At 46.4% G+C, this 24,330-nt stretch overlaps 2 protein-coding genes across 3 annotated transcripts in view; one reads left to right on the forward strand and one right to left on the reverse strand.

The window, feature by feature from the left end:
• The window catches only part of DBNL (drebrin like), a 31,713-nt gene extending 16,941 nt beyond the window's left edge, over window positions 1–14,772 (reverse strand). The window contains exons 1-5 of one of the 2 annotated variants that reach the window (XM_066639264.1): window positions 14,485–14,772; window positions 11,987–12,042; window positions 6,658–6,770; window positions 4,873–4,947; window positions 2,135–2,281 (exon numbers count right to left, since the gene is read on the reverse strand). In XM_066639264.1, the coding sequence (XP_066495361.1) occupies window positions 2,135–2,281; window positions 4,873–4,947; window positions 6,658–6,770; window positions 11,987–12,042; window positions 14,485–14,567 (474 nt within the window). In that variant the 5' untranslated portion in view covers window positions 14,568–14,772. The remainder of the gene's footprint in view (window positions 1–2,134; window positions 2,282–4,872; window positions 4,948–6,657; window positions 6,771–11,986; window positions 12,043–14,484) is intronic. The other variant, XM_066639263.1, reaches the window with a different exon arrangement.
• A 2,605-nt stretch (window positions 14,773–17,377) lies between these two features.
• TCF7L1 (transcription factor 7 like 1) overlaps window positions 17,378–24,330 on the forward strand; it is a 105,180-nt gene continuing 98,227 nt past the window's right edge. The window contains exon 1 of the mRNA XM_066639683.1: window positions 17,378–17,425. Within this exon, the coding sequence (XP_066495780.1) occupies window positions 17,378–17,425 (48 nt within the window). The remainder of the gene's footprint in view (window positions 17,426–24,330) is intronic.

The following is a 24,330-nucleotide window of genomic DNA, read 5'->3' on the forward strand; positions in this document are numbered from 1 at the left end:
ACCATTACCCAGGCTGTTCAACTGAGGCCTGTCCCAAGTGCTGTACAAGGAGGTAACAGGAGTTAATGAAGCCACTGAAACAGTGCTTATCAGCTTTGTTGGAAAGCCCCAGCAATTTACAAGACCCTATGAAGAGTTTTATTAACCACCTTGCCAGTTTACCTGGTGCCACAGGGCAGTTGGAAAGGTGAATCTGGAAAGCCACATGCTTGGGGGGAAAAAAACTACTTATTCTAGGTAAAAGGCTGATTGCAACAGTGAGGCTCAAAACCATGCTTAAGGCACGGAGCAAAGAAAGGGAGTAATAATTCTGATGCTGGCTACCATGGTGGCAAAACAAGGGCTGGGGGAGAAATTACACAGGTCAATTCACATTTTGCTATCTTAAAAATTAGGCCTATTCCTGGATATATTTGGGGTGCCAATTCCAAAAATGGCATCAGTTTTGTCCAATCACGTCTAATTTTGGAGATACGGCTTAATGAATAGTTCAAACAGCTTCCTTATGAAGAAGCCTATGCCGTGGCTTCCTCGTGAGGAAGCTGCTTGAATCATTCACTTATTCTATATCTTCTAAACTAGATGTGATTGGGCAAAACTGATGCCATTTTTGGAATCAACATCCCAAATTCCTACGAAGCCACCATAAATTTCGGGGGGAAAGTTTTTCTGACCCTCCATTTTGCAAACCTGTGTTACTGAAGAGGGGGGGAAACACAGAGATGGATTTTAATAAGGGGGGCAGGAGGAGAATTTTAAACTGAACTTGTAGCAAAAAGAAGGAGGAATTGAGTATTCACAAGAGGAAGAATGTGACTCTTCAACAAACCAGAAAACGGAAGAGAGAGAGAGAGAGAGAGAGAGAGAGAGAGAGAGAGAGAGAGAGAGAGAGAGAGCGCAAAGACAACTCATATCAAGATTTTTAAAAAATGCAGACACTTGCATTAAATAAAATTCAAACTGGTTCAGCAATGCAAGTCCTTTATGAGCATCAATGGAAAGTTACAAAGCAAAGGACAGGCCTTCTTGACTTCGGATTTGAAATTGTGTGCTTTCCCTTCTGAAAAATGAATTAACAAAAATGCCAGATGCTGGTTAGATAAGGAACTCTGATAGCAAAGGCTCACTTTACCACTCTCTCCAGCACGTGGGTACCGACAGCTTAAACATCCACTCCCCTTCTACAAACTTATGAACTCTTTCAATTTCAATTCTTTTTTTCCTCCTACAGCCACTTTCGCCCTCTCCCCAGCAAGCAACAGAAAGGAACTTCACTCCACTGCCATACCAAGAGGCCCTCAGGACAAACAAGGTCTCTTGAGATGTTGCAACAGAACTTCCTGCCTTTAAAGCAGAGGGAACCCCGGAGCTGACAACATTTTTGTGTGTGGTTTGTTTGTTGTGTTTTACTTTTTCTTCTATCTGAACAAAAAAACCAAACCAGGAGGAAGAATCGCAAATAGGCAGGCGGAAAATGTTGAACCGACACAAGCAACTAACAAGACCGGGTACAAACAAAGAATATTACAGATCTGAGCACAATTAGGTAAGTGATCCCATATAGTTGTGAAACCAAAGATTTGGTTAGCATACAAGGACACATCCATTCAGCAGACACCCAAGTGTTTTTGTTTTCCACCAGAAGTTTCCAAGAGCATTACACACAGCAACCAGACAGAGGGGGAAAAAGACCACTTACCATGTTGATTAAGAACTGCCTGACCCTGATAAGGAGGACGGGCCCAGACCTTCTGGCACCCAAAGGTTGCACCCCCTTACCTGGAGTCACCACTGCTCCTCCACCCACTCTACGGAATTAAAGGGGAAGACAGGAACAGGAAGTGTGGAGGAGATGGAAGTAGTGGGCCAGAGCACAGGAGACACTCTAGAAGCCTGAATGTTGACCAGAGAGGAGTCTTTGTATATTTTCACAGCAACAGCTCCAAAAGAAAAAAGCTTCAAGACCATTTGCTCAGCATGCTACAGTCAACATACCCATCCTACATCGTCAGTGCAAGAGCTATGTCTTGGTCCAAGGACAGACAACCATTCCCAGCAGCCCAACACATCCCGCCAAGGGATTCTTCATCCCATATGTCACAAATGCAACTGCCAAGAGCCCAGAAGAACTCACCACTGGAGCTTGAGGACCTGCATCCTGGAACCTACTGCCCTGTTTATGGAAGTCATAGTTTGCTCCAGAGGCCTTGGCCACCTTCTCCATGATCACGTCTGGTTCCACATCCTCCTCTGCCCGAGCGTTTATCGTTACATGAGCACCCTGCAGAAGGATACAGTGTGGACAACTACAGGTCAGGGGAGCACCTTGGTGGGCTAACCAGAGTATGAAGAGCTTCTCATTCATAGCCATGTACAGCAAGTCCTTGCTTAAAGTTGTCGATGGGTTCTTGGAAATGGCAATTTAAAGCCAAATGACTTATAACGAAACCAATGTTACCTCAGGCAGAGCTTAATAACACTGTCTCAAGCGGTGCGCTCACCGAGTGCTTTTCTATCGTGCTGCAAAGCATTGTCACACCCCAGAATGTCTTGCAGAAGCTACCTGCAAGGCATTCTGGGGCACGACAACACCAAGCGAGTGGCTGTGAGCCCAACACAACTGGGAAGCAGCTTCAATGTGCTGCTGCAGAAGACACAAGGATCAGAAAATTGAGGACCACTGACCAACTTTAAAACGAAACAGTGTTGAATGAAGCAACTTTAAGTGAGGACTTGCTGTACAACCGATTGCCCCAGAGTCGCACTATTAGAGAATCGTTGGAAAGAGCCTGTCAGCCAGATTTGCTGGGAAGAAACACAGCAGAAGCAGCAGGATGGTCCAAGTGCGCAAAAATTCCTACTACTTTGTTTTTCCTGCTTGCTACTAAAACAGTTGGGCTGCACCGAGAACAAATTAGAGTTTAGAACTGGCCAACTGACTACAAATTATAGCCTGGAGAATCGTCAAGTCTAAGGGAAATGATGACAGTAGTTTAAAAATAAATCCGACAAGGAAATTTGAATTTAAAAAAAAGAAAAGATTTTTTCCCCCTTTGAACTCACTCTAAAAAGGCAAAGCAAAAGGGAAAAAATTCTAACAAGCAAATGAGAACCAATTCAGAATGCAGGGTTTGGCATTCTGGGTTGCCTTCAGTGTCAATTGCTACAGAAGCATTTTCTCGATATAGAGGCAGAGTGCTGATTTTGGCTGAGAAAGTCATCTTTAAAACTGTTCTAGCTTGCAGTTTGGAAACGTGTCCACTGAAAACTCTAAAACCCAACTTGTGTGGGACTTTGCAGTGGTTGAGAATGGCCTCTTCTTTTGCCCCTAGCCTTCCTTTACGTCTCTCTAACTCCCCTCCTGTCCATCCCTCCTCCAACAACTTTCAGGGTCCTTTCTCAAAAAGATTCTGAATCCAGCAAAATGACACCAATATGATACTCCCAATTAAGCAGATTCCATACATTTGGGCTTAGTATTATTCAAAGCACAGAATCTGGGTTTCTTTGGCAGAAATATTTTTAGCAGAAAGCACAACTAGGAAAGCTTAGGTTGGTGTGATATAGTGATCAAGGCAGGTTGCAAATTTCTGCACAATACTATAACTTTGCCTTTCTACACCCTGTACCCTCTGCCATCAAACCCATTTAGTGCACTGCTGTTGCAAGGAGAAAAATCAATGAAGATATATTATGACCCACCCAAGTGCCTGGAAGATGGGTAAGGAAATAAATACATTAATTTTAGAAGAATCCAGATTGGGATGATAACTACAGAGTATATGGAAGATTACAATACTTCAGAGGGAAAGGCAGGATATAAGCCAAATAAGCTGCAACATTACAGTGTTTGCATTGGTCAGTATCTGAAGATGTGTGCTTACAGGCATTTGAATAGCTGGGGGTGAATCCAAACCATGAGAGTGTCTGACCCCACCCCTACCTGCCTGGATTGACAGGAGATGGGAACAGTTTTGCAGTTTGAATCTGGCCAGAAAGAAGCTTGTTTTTTTGCAGTTGGCTCCCAAAGCAGCCTTGGAAAGGAGCAGGGGGTATGCTGTTGTCTTCTGGGGTACCAGGGGAAGTTCCATAGCTTGGTGGGAGAGCACCAGCTTCACATGTAGAAGCTCCCATGTTCATTCTCTAGGTAGGTCAGAAACACTCCCTCTAGAGCAGCGTTTCTCAAACTGTGGGTCGGAAGCCAATTTCAGGTGGGTTCCCATTCATTTCAATATTTTATTTTTAATATATTAGACTTGATGCTACCATGGTCTGCGACTGCATTTGGGTAAATGTTACAGACCCGTATTTTTAACAAAGTACTATGTAGTAAATGGGACACACAACCTGGGTAAGTGTGGGAAGGATTGCAGCCTAGGATTGTTAAAAATTTTCCTGCTTGACAACATCACTTCTGGTCATGGCATCACTTCCGGTGGGTCCTAGCAGATTCTCACAGATAAGAAGTGGGTCCCGGTACTAAATGTGTGGGAACCACTGCTCTAGAGAGCTGCTGCCAGTCTGTGTCGATAATCCTGAACTGGACAGACAAATGATCTAACTCAGAAGGCAGCATCCTATGTTTGTGCCTGCTGATTTGGTTTCTAGGGCTGCCTATATGGGTGCCTACCTGCTCCGCACTCCTTAATTTATAAACATCACAAATATACTACAATTCTCCAGCCCCACAAAGAAACCAACCCTGTAAAAGGCTGGCCCAGAATCTTCCCATCACTCAGGGAAGCAGAGAGCACAGAACAGCGTGTTTTCTGCTACTTGCCCCACACACCAAGACCCGAGAGCCACATCTGTGGGAGGGCACTGGATGGAAATAAAAGGGGATTACAGAGAAGCAAAATAAAAATTAAATACCTTTAAGAAGTTTGCCACTGTGCTGACATGGTTCGCACAGGCTCCTTTCCTCACGTCGTTGACGCCTTCGCCCGTCTACCAAAGAAAACGGTGCATTATGCAGGGAAACTCATATCAAGAGTTATTTGCTCTATCAAAAGACTGAGCTGTCAGATTGCATATGAAAGAGGGAAAAAGGAGAGGGAAAGAAAGGCCTCCTGCAGCAGCGTTACTGAAAGCAGGGGTCAGAGCGAGATAAGAATCCAATGGCATTTTCCTCCAACTGTTTATGTTCGCTTTATCTGTAGCTGATCATCTAACATTGCAAGATCCTGTTCCCAAACTCCAGGCCAGAAAAAGAAAGCACAAACAAGAACACAGAGCCTCCATTTTAAAATAGTGCTAGTTTAACAACACAACATTCTTACCAACAAATTTTGCTTAGGGGTCTGAGGGCCCGGTCCTATCCAGAGCCCATGCATCTGTACCAATGTGGCGTGCCCTGCATCTTGTGGTGGTGGGTCACAGAGGCCTCCTCAAGGTTTGGGAACATTTGTTCCCTTACCTCAGGGCTGCATCACAGCTGCACTGGTGCAGGAAAGTTGGGTAGGATTGGGCCCGGAAACCAGCCTTAATGCTGAACACATTCCCAACAACCTTAAGTACGTTTTGCTTATCAGCAGCAAATCTGGAAAGTGTGAGATTGTTCCAAGAGCTCACTCTTGTCTCAGTGGCAGATTCCAACTTGGAGAAAAGATATTCTTCTGTGGAGATTTAAGCAAAAAAAACTCTTTCTCCACAGAAGTCTTTGGGGATTGCCAATTGCTACTGCAAAAGCAGATCCACTTCCCTAAAACTTCTGACCTACTTTTTGGTTGCCTGTTTTCCTCCAACTCAGTTTATTTCAATACATGAGAAAGTGATCACTTTCCCACCAAGATTTCCATAAGGTCATGCTGGATATCGAGAGGAGTCTTTTTAAAAAGTGCCGCCCCCCCGCCCCCCGTATCCCTAGGAAGAACTCAACTCAGTGAAGGTGAGAAAAACCAACCCTGATCTGAACTGATGGCTGTAAAAAGTACAGTCCCATTTCGGGCTTTAAGAACGGTTAGAAAATTATTTTTGTGTGTTAAAATATTCAGTTTTGCATTGTGGTTCAGAAGTTAAGTCTCCCTGGGTTCAGAGGGATTTCCCCTCTGCAAAGAATTGCATAGGATTGCAGCCTGGGTGTTATTCACTGTTACATCATTGACAAGTGTAGCACAAGGAGGGATTTCAAGGTTTGAGAAAGCATCTCTCTCTACCTCTTGGATTTTCAAATCACTGACAGTTATGGTGTTACTTTGAACAGATGCCGCCACAAAGGAAATAAGGTCATGTGTCTCTTAGTGACACTCCGACCACATATACAACCGGCCATTGTTGGTGTGCTTGTTTACAACTTTGCATTGGTGGTGGAGGCCCTAGAGGCCACTTCCAGGGTCACACCAGCTGGAATGGTCCACAGAAGCCTCTGCAAGCTACTTCTGATTTTCGGGAGCAAATAGGAAGTGACTTCCAAAAACCGGAAGTAGCTTTCAGAGGCTTCTACGAGCTATTCTGAGGCCCACAGAGTCCACTAGAGCCTGGATTACAGCAGATGTGGGGCCTCCACCACCAACACAAAGGTAAGTATTTGCTTAATGACGGGGTTCGGAGAACCTGCCCCCATCGTTAAGCGACACATACCTGCAATATGAGAAGACTACCATCTTCTTCACCGGAAGAGATACATCCCCAAAATCTCCATAATTATATTCTACGTACCCAGTTGACAAGTACATATTTGGGTAAGCCGGAGTTGGGATCTTTCACCCTGCAGAAGGCATACATCACTTTTCCACTACTGAGTTCTTCCACCATCTCCTCCAGACCGCCATCTGTATTTCAATGTTCAACAAGGTGAGAGAGAAAGTGAAAGCAGGCTACTAACTCTGTCAACTAAAGTCAGTCACACACATGCCCAGGACCCCAGAGGGACTAACTGTACAAAGTGCTCAGGAAGAGGAACCATAGGTCAGTGGTAGATAACCTCTTTAGCATGCAGGTCACAGGTTCGATCCTCGGCTTGTCTAGAAAAGATTTCTGTCTAAAATTCTGAAGAGCTACCAACAGTCAGTATAAATACTGACCTAGTTGGACCAGTGGCCTAACACGGTATTATTAACAGTATTATTAACAGTATTTAAGGTATTAAATATTGAATATTTAACAGTATTAAATTAAAATTAATTTAATTTAATTAATTTAATTTAAAATTAAAATTAAATATTAACAGTATTTAATTGTGTTTAATATTAAAGTGTTGTGTAAAGTGTTTAATATTAACAGTATATTTAATTTAATATTAAATTAAAATTAAATATTAAAAGTATTTAAGGTAACAGGTATTGTCCTATAAATACAATTTGCACAAACTGCTGATAAAGACAAGGGTTGAAATAAAAAGAGTTAAGCTCATGGCAAGGGGTCTGCATTAGCCTAGCGGGATTTTTTTTCCTTTTCCCTTTCAACAGTTCATCCCACATGCTCTGTTCTAGTCAGTTTCACAAGCAGCTCTCCAAGCACCAGAGGTTATTGGAAAAACAAAATTTGAAGTCTGCTTGAGCCTCCCACAGTTATTCAGACTATCCTCGGCCACCATTTATACAAGCCAAGGAACATCACTGATCTCCTACAATCTACAATGTTGCCAAGTTGCATAACAAACGTAACTAGATTTGGATGTGGGAAACCGAAGAATTGCAGAATGTTTTGTACCCTGAGGGTGCTCAAAAAAAGGGAGAATGTACTTTTTGGTAATTGAGTTGCTATCCACTATTAGTAAGAATACATTAATAGCTTATCAAGACCAACTGAACAGTCACAATGAAATGAGCAAGCCATTTCATTAAGCCATTTCTGCCCAATGTTGCATATAGGCAACAGGGACCAAATGTGTACATCTAAGGACTGGGCAAAAATTGGTTAAAAGTCTCCATCAGACTGAATGTTAAGTGTAAAAACAAACATCATCAGCTATGCACATCTACCAGAATCATTAATTTATACCAGGCACCCCCAAAGAGCAAGTCTCGATTTCTAACCAAAGGACCGAACAGCAAGTATGCTATTGGGGTTAACACTGGACTAAGAGCAGGGAGCCAAGAAACTCATTGGACCTTTCTAACAAACCTCATAAGATAGCTGAGAGTATAAAATGGGTTAGGAAAGAACCATGGATAATGTGCTGAGCTCCTCGGATGGAAGAACGGGATATAAACGTAATAAATAAAGGGCACAATCCTAACCAACTTTCCAGCATTGACATAGCTGTGCCTGCAGTGGGAGGCAGTCAAGGGGGGGCCTCCTCAAGGTAAGGGCATGTTTGTTACCTTGGGCCTGCATTACAGCTAGGTCAGTGCAGCAACTGTTACCTTGCACATGCCCGATCTCGTCTGATCTTGGAAGCTAAGCAGGGTCAGGCCTGGTTAGTACTTGGATGGAAGACTGCCTGGGAATACCGGGTGCTGTAGGCTTATACCATAGTCTTTCGAGACTGAAGGTTGCCAACCAGTGCTGGAATATTGGTTAGGATTGCGCCCAAAGTCAAATAGCCATAGATCAGCTATTTTCAACCAGTGTGCCACAGGACATGGGCATGCCGTGGGGATTTGGACCACAACAGTCGAAAAATCACTGAAAAACTCTTCCATGTTCTGCAGATCTAGCACAGGCTCTGCCAGCAGAGGAAGAGGGACAGAAATTCATTACTGCAGACAATTGCCAGAAAAACAGAGCTGTAGAACCCAGAAGAGTCTCGCAGAAGCTGGAAGAGACATCACAAGAGGCAAAACCCATAGAATACACAACAGAAGTTAGTGTGCCATGAGAAGAAAAATGTTTAAAAAAACTGCTGCTGTAGATAATTGGGAGATAAGTCAACCACTAGGATCCAGAAAATACTTTGGAACAAAGCTTCAGGAGATAAAGACATTTACTGCACTTGAAGCATAGCTGGGAACAGCCACCAGTGAATCATTTCCTCAGCTGTCTTCCAGATCTTCCTTAACCACTCCTCCCCACCCCCACAGAATCCTGCACTTTGGATTCCAAATCTCATCTTCTCCCAATCCCTCCCCACACAAATTTCTAGCCATTTTCCCATCTCAGCCCCAAAAGCCCACGTGCTACAGAGAAAAATGCTTCTGTGGCATAATTATGCCCCATTAACCATACTTGGGCAATGCATCCAATGCACGCATTAATATTTTCATAGTAGAACCTGTGTGCTTATCTGAAGGTGGCATCATTACCTTGGCAGAGGTTGGAAATCTCGGTGCAAAACAGAAAGTGCACCCCAAGAAATGGATTGTTCTGATGCACACATAAAGCAGTAACATTTCCCCTCATAGCATGAACTTAAATGCATTCTTGGAAGGAAGCAAGTCACACTGAGTTTCAATGGGACTGACTTCCTGCTAAGTAAACTTAAGAGTACAGCCTTAGGAATGCATATTTTTTCCCCCAGTAGGTCTGGCTGGCCCAGTCTCCACCGGTTCCTGGAAGGGCATGAAAAATGCATGTATTTCATTTAGCTTCAGTGGCTTTTATGTTCCCAGTTCTGCCTCTGGATTCTTAATTGTATACATAATTTTGTTGTGGCTGTGTTTTAAATACTGTATATCATTTATATGGCTCCTTAGCCATCCTGATAGTCCTTTAAATGGGACGGAGGGCGGTGGAAGATGAGTATTTTGCATATACTCAGCTTACCCAACAGCTTCAAGGGGAAATTCTATTTTCCATAGATTTGTGCCCCACCCCCAACCCTGCAAATATGTTAGCTTTTGCTTGGGCAACTTTTTCTTCTCACAATAAACTCATTTCTCTGAACTCTTTTGCTTCCAACAGTTACGTCACTTTCGCTCCTCTGCTGTCATCCCCAAACATGCCCAATTTGAACAAGATGAAGCCCAATGCGCAGACCACAGCTGACCTATTCTTCTTCCTCATTCATCACCTTCCCCCCCCCAAGAAAGTCCACTGAACTACTTGATTTTGTCAGCTGCTTCCCTGTTCCTACAGCTAAATGAGAAGAATTTCAAAATATGCTGTATACAACACTGTTCTCCTTTTTTGATTGCCCTGCTAATGGTATTTCCAGGAACTAGACTGCTGTTTCTTTCATGGCTGTATAAAAGGATGATTTCTGCTTGTGTTGCACTATGATAATGCAGACCTTGAATGGAGAAGTTGCACTGCCAGAATTCTCATTCCTACGCACTGTTAAATGCTTAAGAGCCTGTGGTTGCAGACAGAACAGACTGGTTGCTGGAAGCATCCAGAGATGCTAACCTAAAGGCTCATGTGGGTCTTTTGGATGTCAAACCCAACCACAGGTTCCCTGGCTGCAATTTAGAATCCAGGTTTCCGTTCGTAACTTTCAAACACAGTTTAGAGCGCCTGCTTTCGTTTTCCATCTGCTCAGCAAACCACAATTCAGAGCAGTTTCTTGGCTCACGTTCCACCTACGCAGCATTCTCATGGCTACTGTGTGGGGACCTCCAGAGGTGGAGCAGCGGCTGCAACTTGGCTTGTCAATTCAGATGTTATGCCAAATCCGCCTTAACCCACTTTGGATTCTGGACTGCTAGCTGATCACAAAATCAGATTGTTGTTCACCAAGACGTCACACCAATCCAATGTTAAGGCTCCTTCTGTGTCAGTTAGGTGTGATGTCTGGGCTGAGCAAGTGTGTGTAAATATTTTGAAGGAAGAAAAGCCAAGGAGAACAGAAGCTTTTGGACTTTTCTCATTTACACATTTTGGCCAATAAAGTCTGACCTTGGCATTCACAGAGGTTCTGTTTCCAGAACCCCTGCAGATGCAGAAAACAGTGAATAAGTGAATCTGTGGGTGTGGGCCAGGATCTGTGCCCAGGAGGAGGTCTGAGGCCAGAGGTGGCCAGGCATGGCCTCAGAAGGCTTCAAAAGGCCCCCAGAAGGCCTTGGAAATACACTTCCGGTTTTCACAAAAACCAGAACTGAGTTTCTAAGATCTTCTGGGGGCCTCAGACCACATTCCTAGATGCAACCAGAAGATTCTTCCAGTCTTGTTTGCAAGGTACAAGTTGGCCCTCCTGGTCGAAACCCATGATATATCAAATCCATGGGTCCAAATCCATGGATAAGGAGGACCAAGCTGTAGTTTTACCCCTGCTAACTGGGTAAGAGGCACTTTTCAAGTGGGTGCTCCTCATTTAATTAGCAGGGGTAAAATAACTGGCTCTCCTCACCCCAGCAGTGTCTTTTCTAGTGGGTGGTGTTCTTTTGCATCTTTTCAGATTGGGAGCCCTTTAGGGACAGGGAGTCTTACTTATCTCATTTTTCTCTGTAAACCACTTTGCAAACTTTTCACTAAAAAGCGGTATATAAATAATAATAATAACAACAGTCGAAGAACTGAAATTGCCACATAAATGCAACAATATACATATCTTTGCATATGCGACAGGCTGCGGTGTTTCTCATAATTCTCCACCCTCCTTTACTTTCACTTTAAGTTTCTTAATCAGCTCTACAGGCTGCAGGCTTGCCAACAGCTGATTTGAAATGTTTGAAATGCTTCATGCATATATTTAATCAGGCCTTCTGCCTAATCATTAACTTTGTTTCCCTTGCACCTTCCTTCTTCTAGACAGTGACAATACACATTTAATAAAATGACTGGCCATTCACCTCTCTGTTCCACTTTGACACAGGCCCTGCTGCAGGAGCACAAAACACTAGTGCATGGTTTCCTTTCCAGCCACAGCGTGGACGTGTAACTCCCACACTCCATTTCACAGAGTCGGGTTTGTGCACTTCCCAGAATCCTCCTCGTGTTTGAACAAGCAGCAACAGGCATAAAACGAAAGCACAACTCCTTTCTCGGCATATGCAGGGAAGGTAGAAGCTCCTTGACAGATGCCTTAACTGGGCCATGTAGCAAGTTGTACTTGGATGATGACCAGCGGCAAATTAAGCATACACCAGAATCTACCCAGCCAAACACTGCACTCCTCTCTCCATACATGTCAAGTCACATTAAAATGCACACCCCAAAATGTTCTCACCTCCAGTACCAGCCACTCTCAAGTCATTGCTGTTACCTTCGTAAGTAAACAGGGCCCTGAAAATAATATGCAGAGGATGAGATCGGCAAAGTGAACTCGCACACACATCATTCCATCTCAGTCACTATATCTGGATGTGATCAGGGTTGCTTCTTACACCACCCCTTCCTCCCTGTCTCACAACTACATTACTTTGAAGTCCCATCATGCCTCACTTCTTCCTGACCAGCTTCCCCTCCAGTTCCATCCCACTGAAGAACTGTGTGCATCTTGGCACCACCACAAATTCCCACCCATTGCCATTCCTTATTTGCACCCAGCTGCCAAACAGTTCACCTAGCTCAGCATGTGCATGGCTTTTTGCTACATTCAACTCATACTTCTCATGCTCCTGTATGTCGGCAGTTACACCCTTGGAGGCAGTGAATGAACCTGTTCTAGGAAACATGACTACTGCAAGAGCACCTCCTACCATGTCAGATTGCCACATTTCATTCTGGCAGGGTTCATGCGCTTTTAACCATTGTATGAGAAAGAGAAATTCAACAGATGCCATTTCAGTCGCTAAGTTTCTTCCTGTTGTGCCACCCATTGCAGGCACATGAATGCAAGAGGAATAGGGAGGAAGGGCAACCAGTTTCACAAGCTCTCAGGGCCTGACCTCCCCCCACCCTGCTTCCTTTGTTACCAAGCTCTGTTCCTCATTGCACAGATAATCTCCCTCCGGGACCAGAATGACCTCACTTATCAACACACCCCCAACCCAGCAAATCTGGAGTCTGTCTGCAACCAGTGGCTGAGCTGTGGGGTGCTTTGATTTTTATTGATTGAGGTGACTTCTCACATGGCAAAGGGCAGCGTGCTTATCTGAACATAGTCTCCTCTGCACTGCAGCAGGATGGATGAGAAAGCACAAGGCAAGCCCCCTTCAGAAACCAAACCACGCCTAGTTTCTGAACAGAAAGCTTCTTGCAGAACTGGGGAAAGAGGGGAGCTGAGCAATCCTCCACCACAGCACTGATTTCCCTCCAGGAGCTTCACAAGGCTTTGCCTCCTTCTATATCCAAAAATGAACCCCAAGTGCCCCCCCTTTACCAAGCCCACACGCAGCCACAAAGTCCTCACAACCTACGCAACTCCATGTTACTCACTCCTCCTTACCCCAAGACTCCTGTCTTATATGAGACACAGGTCCACATCTTTCTCTTGCAGAGACCCACACTTGTGTGCCTACTAATCCCCCAAACCCCCCATCACCCCAAACTCAGTCCACTTTTGTATCTCACCTCATCCTACCTACTGCACCCTCCCCCCAAGCCTCACCTTTCCCAGATCTTGTGATGGGCCTGATCAAATACACCTCATAGCGGACCTGGTAGCCATAACTTGCATTTATATACATACTCACTCTCACTGCACCCCTCCCCCATTTCTGAGCATGCTAGTGCCCAAACTCTGCCTGTCTTCCCACATTTTGAGGCACACAACCTCCTGTCGTCCACAATCTCATCTTGTCCAGGGTCGCGCCCCAGCTCTAACACATCCCATATACTGTACCCTAAAACACCCTGTACATCTTGCTTGTCCTGCATCCCCTCCCTGCACCCCATCAGTGCTGGGCACACTGACCTCCAGATCCTACATGTTCCATGGAGATCTACCCCCCTCCTCCTACACACACCATGTATTACGACCCCACCATGGCTGGGCATATTGACCTCCAGACCTTATACGTCTCATAGTGTGTGTGAGGGGTGGTGAAAGATCCCCATGGGACGTGCAGGGCCTGGAGGTCAATGTGCCCAGCCGTGGTGGAGTGCACATGGATTGCAGCACATGGCGTGTGGGGTAGATCCCCAGGGGACATGTAGAGTCTGGTGGGCCATGAACCCAGTAGTGGTGGGGCGCACATGGCCGCAGCACATGGTGTGTGTCTTTGGGGGGTAGATCCTCATGTTTTGACTCATGTGCACTCCACCACTGCAGGGCACATGGATCTCCAGACCCTACACGTCCCATGGGGATCTAACCCCCTACACACACAATGTATTGCAGCCCATATGCACCCGACACGTGCTGGGCGCATTGACCTCCAGACCCTATACATACAATGGGGATCTTCCCCCCCATCACATACTGCAAGCCATGTGCACCGCACCACTGACCTCCAGACCCCTATACGTGCCATGTGTGGCCAGCAGTGGTGAGGAGCACATGGGTCACAGTAGATGGTGGGGGGGCAGGCACACCATGCACTACAACCCATGCGCACCCCGCCACTGCTGGGCACACGTCCCATGGGGATCTACGCCTTCCCACCATGTGCTGCGACCCCTGGGGCCCCACGGCCGGCCGGCCAGCAGCCGCAGCCCTCTCCAGGGGCGGGCCGCCTGCCTGCCCGTGCGCTCTCGGCCCTGTGCCCGGCTGCCTTCCCCAGCCGCACGCAGGCAGCGGCTGGAGGCGGACCCGGGGCGGGGGTCCCCGGCGGGCGCCCTCACCAGTCCGTGGGGCTGGCCGAGGCCACCACCCGGCCGTAGGCCTCCTGCAGCGCCGGCCCGTTCCTGCTCAGGTTCAGCGCCATGGAGAGGCAGAGGGATGGAGAGCCTCCGTGCGCGCCGCTGCTGCTGCTGCTGCTGCCTCCGCGATCGCCGCCTCCGCCTCCCTCCGGGCAGCCCCGCGCTCGGCTCGGCTCAGCCCTGCCGGCTTCCGGCTCCGCCTGCCCGGCGCTGGGCTCGCCAGACCTGCCGCTCCGCACTGCACCGGCGCGGGGACGGCCGGCCGAGCACGCCGCCTAGTTGCCGCCGCAGGAGAAGGATGCCCGCCGCGGCACGCCCAGCCTCGCCGGGCTCGTGGCGCCGACTCCCGGGGAAAGGGGCTGGAGCAGCGCGGGCCCCTGGCGCCTACTTGCGAGCGCGCCCCGGCCACCTCGGGGAGGCCTCCCTCCGAGCAGGCGCAGCGCCATCCGGCGCAGCTGCTGGAGTGCCAACAGCTTGGCACGACCTGTCTAGAGCCCCAGACTGTGGGTCGGGACCCCCTAGGTGGGTCGCAAGCCCATTTCAGCTGGGTCCCCGTTCATTTATTTTTAGTAGAGTCTGACAGTCCAGTCCTATGCATGTCTACTCAGAAGTGAGTCCCAGTAGAGTCAATGGGGCTTACACCCAGGAAAGTGTGGATAGGATTGGGCAGTTAGGCTGCTATCCTAGCCACACTTTCCTGAGAACAAGTCCCACTGAACAAAATAGAACTTACTTCTGAGTAGACCTGGTTAGGATTGTGCCCTTACTTAATACACTGTTTCTCAGACTGTGGGTCGGGACCCCCTAGGTGGGTCGCAAGCCCATTTCAGCTGGGTCCCCATTCATTTATTTTTAGTAGAGTCTGACAGTCCAATCCTATGCATGTCTACTCAGAAGTGAGTCCTAGTAGAGTCAATGGGGCTTACACCCAGGAAAGTGTGGATAGGATTGGGCAGTTAGGCTGCTATCCTAGCCACACTTTCCTGAGAGCAAGCCCCACTGAACAAAATAGAACTTACTTCTGAGTAGACCTGGTTAGGATTGTGCCCTTACTTAATACACTGTTTCTCAGACTGTAGGTTGGGACCCACTAGGTGGGTCACAAGCACATTTCAGGTGGGTGTCCATTCATTTATGTTAGTATATTGAAGTCTAACTTATTTACCACACTATTTCTCAAATTGTGGGTCAGGACCAACTAGGTGGGTCATGAGCCAATTTCAGGTGGGTCTGAATTTATTTCAATATTAGACTACATCTACATTTAAAAAAAAAACCACCCACAATATCCAAAATTAAATAAGACCTTGACTCAGAAGGCTGATCTAAATAACCATGTTTTAAGGCCGAATTGAAAACCTTGAAGGAGGGAGCAGTCCATAAACCAAGAGGGAGGGAGTTCCATAAAGTTGGTGCCACTACTGAGGGGGCCCTGTTCCTTGCTGCCACCCCTCCCACCTCCATAGGCGGTGGCACTTGTAAGTGGGCCTTCTCCAATGACCTGAGGGGACAAGCCAGCTTGTACAGAAGTAGCTGGTCTCTCAGATATTATTATTGTTTTTATGGCATAGACTAGATCTGCAATGCAAGCCTGTCACTTTTGCTCAGGAGTAACAGCGTGAGCTGGTGCGTTCTACTCAGAAGTGAGTCCCATCATGCTCCCAGGGAAGCATTTGTGTATGCATATAGGATTGCAACCTCAGGCTGAAATACTGTGCACACTTTCCCCAGGAGTCAGCCCCAACACACAAGAGGACTTCCTTCTCTTCCTTCTCCACACAAGAAGGACTTCCTTCTGAATAGACCTGCATAGGATTGTGCCTTAAACCTCACTAGGGTAAAGTATGCATAAGAATTGCAGCCCTGAGGACGTTGTATGTGTTTAAATAGCTTTGGAAAAAAATAACCTACACAAGCATTCTTTCAGTACACTTTTAGTATGCGCTTTAAGCTGTGATATTTAGTTGGTGACTCAATATCACAGAGGTACAGTGCAAGCCTGGGCCTGTAGAATCCCCTCTCTGTGTCATCTCTAGACCCTTCATTCTGCATGCAGAATGGGTTTCAGGATTTTTTGGGAGGAGGGCCTCTTAAAGGTGCCATTTGGAGAAACTTCTGCATATCTAGGAATTATCTACATTCAGGTACTTCCCTGTTGTCTGCGAATGGGCCCGTTTTGGCTACAGACACAATGGCACCAAATCTAGAGTTCTGTTTTAATGCCACTAGATTTTACTTCTTCTTTTCCTTAAATTGGAAATAATTGAAGTCAAGCATTAGTTGGTGTCTCTTCTCAGTCCTGCTTTATGCAAACCTGTAAGCTTTTGTTGTTGTTGGAAAGTGGTGTAGAAATGCAAAAATGCAAATAAAGTAAAAATTGTCTCTGCAGTGTAACTGAGGCTAAGAGAGAGGCTTGCATAAGGTCACATAGGCTGAGTGTACACAGGTTAAGTGTACACACTTAACTGGGTCTAAGTCCCGTTGAACTAAATGGGGCTTGCTTCTGAGTACACACGCACAGGATTGCACTGCTAATGGGTGCATGGCAGAGGCAGGGCCCATGAGGTCAACTGAAGCAATCGCCTCAGGCAGCAGACTGAGAAGAGGGCACCCCCTTCTGTCCACCCGCTTGCCTCCACTGAATGTCTTCCCACTCCCTGGATTGGAAAAGGAAGAGGGGGACAACATGGAAGTGTGGAGGAAAAGAGAATAGTGGAGCTACAGTGTTGGGAGAGCAGAGACACATCAGCACATTGTCAGGTAAGGCAAGCAGGTTACCCTGCACATGCCTGACCTTGTCTGATCTTGGAAGCTAAGCAGCATCAGGCCTGGTTAATACTGGTTAATAGCACTGATGCACCTGAGCCAATGGGGCATGCGCTGCATCTTGCGATGGGGCGACAGTCACAGAGGCCTCCTCAAGGTAAGGGAACATTTATTCCCTTACATCAGGACTGCATTGCAGCTGCATCAGTGCTGGAAAGTTGGATAGGATCGAGCCCATAGTCCCAATGAACTTCATGGGTCTTACTTCTGAGAAGGCATACATAAATTTGCACTGTAAAGCTTTCAGTAGCTCCTGTCTTTTAAGCCTTAACCCAGTGCAGAGTGATTGTGTCAAATTCTGCTGCCCAGGCTTTGCAATCTTCAGTCATGGCCCAGCAATCTGGCTAAGCCACTGGCAGAAATCAGGCAGTACAAGAGAGGGGACCTTTTTGGTGGTGGCCGCCTGGCTTTGGATTTCCTTCCCGGAGAGATCAGAGTGGCTACCTCTTGCAACCTTTCTGTTTGACAAAGCTTTTCCTTTTTAAACTCCATTTTCTATATTTGATTTTTAATCGCTGAATTGATCATTTATCATATGCCACTTTTCTGTTGATCTATGCTGGTTTCATTTTTTAAAAAATTTAGTTTGTTTTTGTTTATGATTTCCATTATGAGCCACTCTGAGTTTTTAGGACAGTGGGATAACAATAATAAATCCACACTTTACTAATAAGAACAATAACACAGGCCTGGTTGGCAACCTTCAGTCTTGAAAGACTATGGTAGAAGCCTACAGCACCCGGTATTCCCAGGCGGTCTTCCATCCAAGTACTAACCAGGCCTGACCCTGCTTAGCTTCAGAGATCAGACGAGATCGGGCATGTGCAGGGTACACAGGCCTACACCCTTTTTTAAGTTGCAAAGGACATTTAAACAAATTTGGAATATTTTTAGGTTGCTCACAGGGAAGCTGCTTGAAGCAGCATATAAGTTGGCTGTGCCATACCCTCAAAACTAGAGCCAATTGGCCAAACCAATGCCCTTTTTGGATTAAGTACCCCAAAGTATAGATTGAGAACAGAGTCACAGATAAGGAGTGGTGGGTGGCAATCCCCCCCCCCACAGGCAGATAATTGATTTCGCATGTAGCGAATTTGCATATAACAAGAACTGGCTGTATTATCAGAGTTTTTCAACTCTCTCCTTCCCTGAGCAGTAGGAAGTTTCACAGATAGCAATTGCAGGGACTAACTGAGCAGCAGTGCTCCCCCCAAGTAACAGTTTATTTAAACAGTGATGCACATAGCCTAATCTGCCTTGTCGGTTTTGCAACGCACCAAAAATTGGGTTGTGACCCATTGGTGGGCCATGGATCCATTGTTTGGGAACCACTGGCTAGAATCCTCAAATCAGCTACAAAATGTATATTTCTTTCTCCTTTTCTGGGAACATAGCTGCCAAACTTTCTCTCTCTTTCTCTGTCATCCTCATCCAAGCAGTGGGGTATATCACAAATCTCTGACCACCAGCCATTGATGCCCTTTAAATAAATATTGCTTGCCATTGGTGTCCATTGACAAAACATCTTTATCTATTACCTACATAGATGACAGTAAATGTTGTCTCCTCACTGGACATCAGGGTTGTATGAGCCTCTTAGTTTTGCATAGTTTAAAAGAGTTAATTTGAGGAAACAGAATGGAAACTGGTTCTTGGTCCATCCCCCGCTATTTTAAGGCAAAGTTAGCACTGGCCAGCAGGTGGCAGAATCATCCCTGAATTAAGACAGTGTTGCTCCATCTCTTCACTGAGAACAATGAACTTGGCATAAGTTTATGACTTGCAAACTATTGTGGTGAAGTGGGAACCTTGAAATGACCCTCTAAATATATACCAGTGCTTTCCATTTAAAAGGATCATTGCAGTCAGAAAATTATAAATAGAAGGGCATCCTTTCCAGTAATGTCCTGATGTCTAAGACAGCCTGACATCTCCCCAATTTCCATTGCAATATCCATCGCTACGCGGTACGCCGGGGTTTTGTATTTCCATTGACGTGGTATCCATGTTTGTACACGCCCCTCCAAAATAATGTTTGTACCGAGAGTGGTAAATTGCTCACAGTCAGGTCCGAACCAGGAGGCTGTAAGGGTAGTGGTGAAGAGACTGAGCTGTGAATCAGGATTGCCCTGGTTTGAAAGCACCTCTCTGATGTCCACCCCCCCCCCATGGTTTTAAGTAAGCCACTCCCTAGCACCAACATGGGAATGATAACACAGGCCTACATACATTTTGTTGTCTTAAAAATTAGACCTGGGGGGGGGGCTACATCAAAAAATGGCATCAGTTTTGCCCATTTGGCTCTAGTTTGGGGGGTACAGCATAGCCATCTTATGTGCTGATTCAAGCAGCTTCCTTATATGCTTGAATCAGCATATAAGGTGGCTATGCCATACCCTCAAAACTAGAACCAATCAGGCAAAACTGATGCATTTTTTGATTCCGCACCCCCCCCCCACAATATCCTAAATTCATTCAACATCCTTGGCAACAACAACAACAACAAAAAGTTTTTTTGGGTTTTTTTCTTAGGTCTATGTAATAATTACCTTCCTGAGTTGGGGTGAGGATTACACTAAGATAATATACATGAGTCACTTTTCACACTCAGAAAGCGTTACACAAGTGCTAAGTATTCAGAGCTTTCCAAGCCTGAGATAAGTGTGCCAAAAGTCTCCCTTGCACAGCACTCTGCCAAATACTGCTTCCTCCCTTTACCCAGTGAAGTGCCAGACATTGCTGTGCCTCCCTCTCCCTGGATTCAAAAAGGAAGAAGGAATAGGAGTAGGATAGGAAATGTGGAGGATAGAAGAGTGCTGAGCTAGAGTGTCTCCAACACTCTAGGCTTCTATTCTTCTCTCCCTTTTTGAATCCAAGTAGTGGGAGTAGTGGAGGTGGGTAGCAGATTCTTCTCAGTTGGTCTCATGGGTGGACTAGCCCTGCTTAAGGTACTTCATGATGCAGGCTTGCTGCTTTGCTGTCATCTGGACTCTTCCTGCTCATGACTTTGCTACTTCAAGCACTCTGAATGGACCACACCAGAATCCAAGCATGTCATAGCATGCTTTTCAACCCGGTATATTGTGGTGATTTGCACTCCTGGGACTAAAGACGCTGACCAGGCTCGTCCAGGTAGCAGCTTCCCCAGTTTCTGGTTGGGTGTCAAGTACAGGAAGTGTCCCAGGAGAAACATCTTGTTTTGAGGGAGATCCCCTACAGTGCAGAGTGTGTAGGTGCCACTTCCAGTCTCAGAAGCTGGTTCCAGCTGGAGATGCAATTAACTAGCCCCTGAACAGAGGTCACTAAGAAGAGGCTAAGTCAGAAGCACACAGTCACCAACCTAAGAGGGGCAAAACAAGCTAATACAGCACTGTAGGCCAATGGTTTTCCCAGTTTTAGCACCGGAACCCACCTTTTAGAAGGACAATCTGTCAAGACCCACCAGAAGTGATGTCATTAACCTGGAAGTGATGTCATAGCCAAAAGTGACATCATCAATTCAGGCTTCAAACCTACGTCATGATCAGCCAAAGGTCCCATTACACAGGCGGATAAATTGCTTCCAGGGGCTGTGTCTGGCCTGTGGGCCTTCTGTTTGACAGACCTGATCTAGAAGAATACTGAAAAGCACCAACCAAAGAAATTTCAGGATCAGGGCTGGCCCAAATCCTCTTGACATGCCACACAGCACACCAAATGCTGAATACTCCCTAGCCTAGCAAGGAACCAGTCACAGCTTCCATCCCTCCTCCTCTTCCTCTTGCTCCCTGGATGTGAAGTTGGAAGGGGAAGTGTGGAGGAGTTGCAGTCCTAAATGCAGAAAACATTTCAAGATTTGCACATTTTCTCTTCTGTCATTTGCAACCAATGAGTTTCTATGTGAGAACAAAGTGCTTATTTCTGGCAATCATCTGCTTCATGATGTCACTTTCTGCTGAATGACATCACAGCCGGACCTCGGCAGGCACCACGAATACTAACTTCGGCCCTCTGTTTGAAACAAGTTTGACACCCCTGCATTAAAGCCTATCTAAACTCGGCCCATGTGGTTTTACTGAGGCTCACATGCCCCTGCCATTTGGCATTGAAAAGAAGAAAATAATCGGTTCAATAAACATATTCAGAGAAAGATGGCCCTAAAACCGCTACACTGTTTTGGGTAGGTTTTCGGCATATATTTTTCTTTGTCCGCTGCGGAAATGGCAAATTCAGAGGGCCGCCGATTATTGCATTCAGTAAATATTTTTCAATCACTCCGGAAAGCCGAAAAAGCGTCGGTTCCATTGTAAAGCGCAGGCGAAAGCGTTCCAGCCGTAGCCCGAGCCCTCCTCTCCCCCTCCTTTCCTGAAGTTCTTAAAAAATTCATTGTGGAGGCCTGGCCAAAACAAGGGGCTGCTTTTCACGCACTGCCCACTTGCTCGCGAGGCCGGAGGTGTGAGAATGAGGGTCTCCGTCTGGCCTACGGTTCCTGAAAGGCCAACATTTTTGTTTGGGAAAAGTCTCCAGCCCCTCATAAATACCAGACACATTTGCTGCAATGGCTACATGAAAAGGCGCATTCTTTCTGCTGACAAGATGTTTTGAAAGGATTAACAGTCCTAATGCTCAGGCCTCCTCACACAGCTGGGGGACAGTCAAGCAACCAGACCCAAACAGCTGCTAAGTGGGGATATTTATTCATAACAAGGACGGCAAAGAGCACTTTGGGTCTGCTTTGCAGAGGAGGTGAGGCTGAAAAGAAAGACATCCAGCGCCAGGCTTTTCTTCTAAGGGGGAGGAATGGGAGATCTTTTCCCTGGAGACCCCAGGATGTGAGTGGAGAAGACTTTTCCTCCTTTAAAACTCCTCATGTGTGCCACAAGATGCTGCCTTGTCCATCCATGCTGCCTTCCCACAAGGACCATCCCATCCATGAGGCCAACTGAAACAGTTGCCTAAGGCTGAGGTGCCCAAACCTTTTGGCAGGAGGGCCACATCATCTCTCTGACATTGTGTCAGGGACTGGGGAAAAAAAGAATTCATTTAAAATTTGAATAAATTTACATAAATGAATATAAGATGAAACTTATATGAATGAATGAAAGTCTCACGATAGCTCAAGGCCTATAAAAGGTCTTGCGCAAAGCAAGGCCATCCTTTCCTTTGCTGTTGCTTCACAGATGTGAAACAGCAAGCAGCGGAGGGAGCCCTTGGCCTGCAGCTCACAGGAGAGGCTGAACAGTTGGGCTTCTGTGCTGAGAGCAGTCGCAGTTGGCCCTCACACTCAGAGCTGTCGCATCAGACCAGCACAGGCTGCAGCAGGTCTCTGGCGGTCCAGAGGCTCATTGGAGATTGGGGCATCCCCACAGGCTGGATTGGGGGTCCCTGAGGGCCACAAATGATCCCTGGGCTGGGGTCTGTGCATCCCTGGCCTAAGGCAACAGATTGGTGTGAGTGGGTACTCATCTCTGTCGGTCTACTTGCCTCTGCTGCTCCTCCTTCTCCCCCCCCCTTTGGAGAAAGGGGACAGAGAGAAAGAGGAAAATTGGAGGGGAGGAGAGTGTTGAGAGAGCGGAGGCGCAGAGGCTGACACATCCTTGGGTGCGCCAGAAGGTCTTGGGCCAGCCCTGCTTCCCACTGTTCAAAGAGCAGACGGAAGATGCTCGGAAAATCAATTTAAAGTTTTTTAACAGTAGTAATTGTTTACAACCCGCTGGTATCTCCCCGTCATTTATTTATTGATGTAAAACATTTCTTTCCTTCCTTCTTCGGGGGGGGGGGGGGTGGTGGTTAAGGCAGCTTGCAATTGCCATGAAAACATTCTCAGTTATTGCTCCTGCTGACTGGGCAAAGATGCTTCTTTTTAAGTGGGGATCCTTTTATATTTAGCAGAGAGACAGAGAAACTGTCTGTGTTCACCCCTTTTCTACTGGCTCTTTGCTTGGGTTCCTTCTGTGTCTTTTTTTTTTCAGGTTGTGAGTCCTTTGGGAACAGGAACCCTTTGTTTATTTGGCTGCGTCAAGGACTTCGCAGATTTCTTTTTGTTCAAAAGCGGCATAGAAATATTCTTCTCTGAACAATAAAAACGCAATCATCACGGGGACTAGACCAATTATGTGGACTCGGAAATGCCTGCTTAAAGAGCCAGGGCTTCAGCTTCTGGTGGGAAACTGGCAACCTTTGGTAGACTTTCCACTATCAAGTTGATACTATTATTCCCAATTTGTTTTTTGTTTCAAGTCTTCCCTGTAAAGACAAAAGAAACACAACTCAAGTTGTTGCCAAGTCTCCCCAATTCCTGCTTCCACATGCCTGGTTTGGCCAAGGAAGGTCACCTACAGTCCACAGATAGTGCCTCAAGGCAACTAGCAAAGAAAGTGTTGATCTCTCTTCCAGTTTGGATAAAAATAGTTTACAATCATCCTCAGTCTAATGTCTCCCTGTATCTAGATTATGCAGATCTTACCCTTGATTGCATTGACCACCAGTCTGAGTAGGGCCCTTTACACCATCAAAGGCTTTGCTTCAGAAACACTTTAAAACAATCAAGATACCCCCTCACCTCCACTTTAATCCAGCAGTTCCTTGTTCTTTGCTCAGGTTGAACCATCCAGGAAGAATGCCTTGGGGAACCTCTAGCTTCAGCACTCTATGCCCCAAAGCCTATGTCAGTTAACAGCTTGGAGACTGAGCTGCTTTCCAGAACTTCTCCTGTTTGAATTGCATCTCCACCATGAACTCACTCACAAATATTTCTTTACTCAGCGTGTGGTTGGTCTGTGGAACTCCTTGCCACAGGATGTGGTGACAGCATCTGGCCTGGACGCCTTTAAAAGGGGATTGGACAAGTATCTGGAGGAAAAATCCATTACGGGGTACAAGCCATGATGTGTATGCGCAACCTCCTGATTTTAGAAATGGACTATGTCAGAATGCCAGATGCAAGGGAGGGCAGCAGGATGAGGTCTCTTGTTATCTGGTGTGCTCCCTGGGGCATTTGGTGGGCCGCTGTGAGATACAGGA

The sequence above is a fragment of the Tiliqua scincoides genome, chromosome 11 (assembly GCF_035046505.1).
Source record: "Tiliqua scincoides isolate rTilSci1 chromosome 11, rTilSci1.hap2, whole genome shotgun sequence".
NCBI classification, from domain to species: Eukaryota; Metazoa; Chordata; class Lepidosauria; order Squamata; family Scincidae; genus Tiliqua; species Tiliqua scincoides.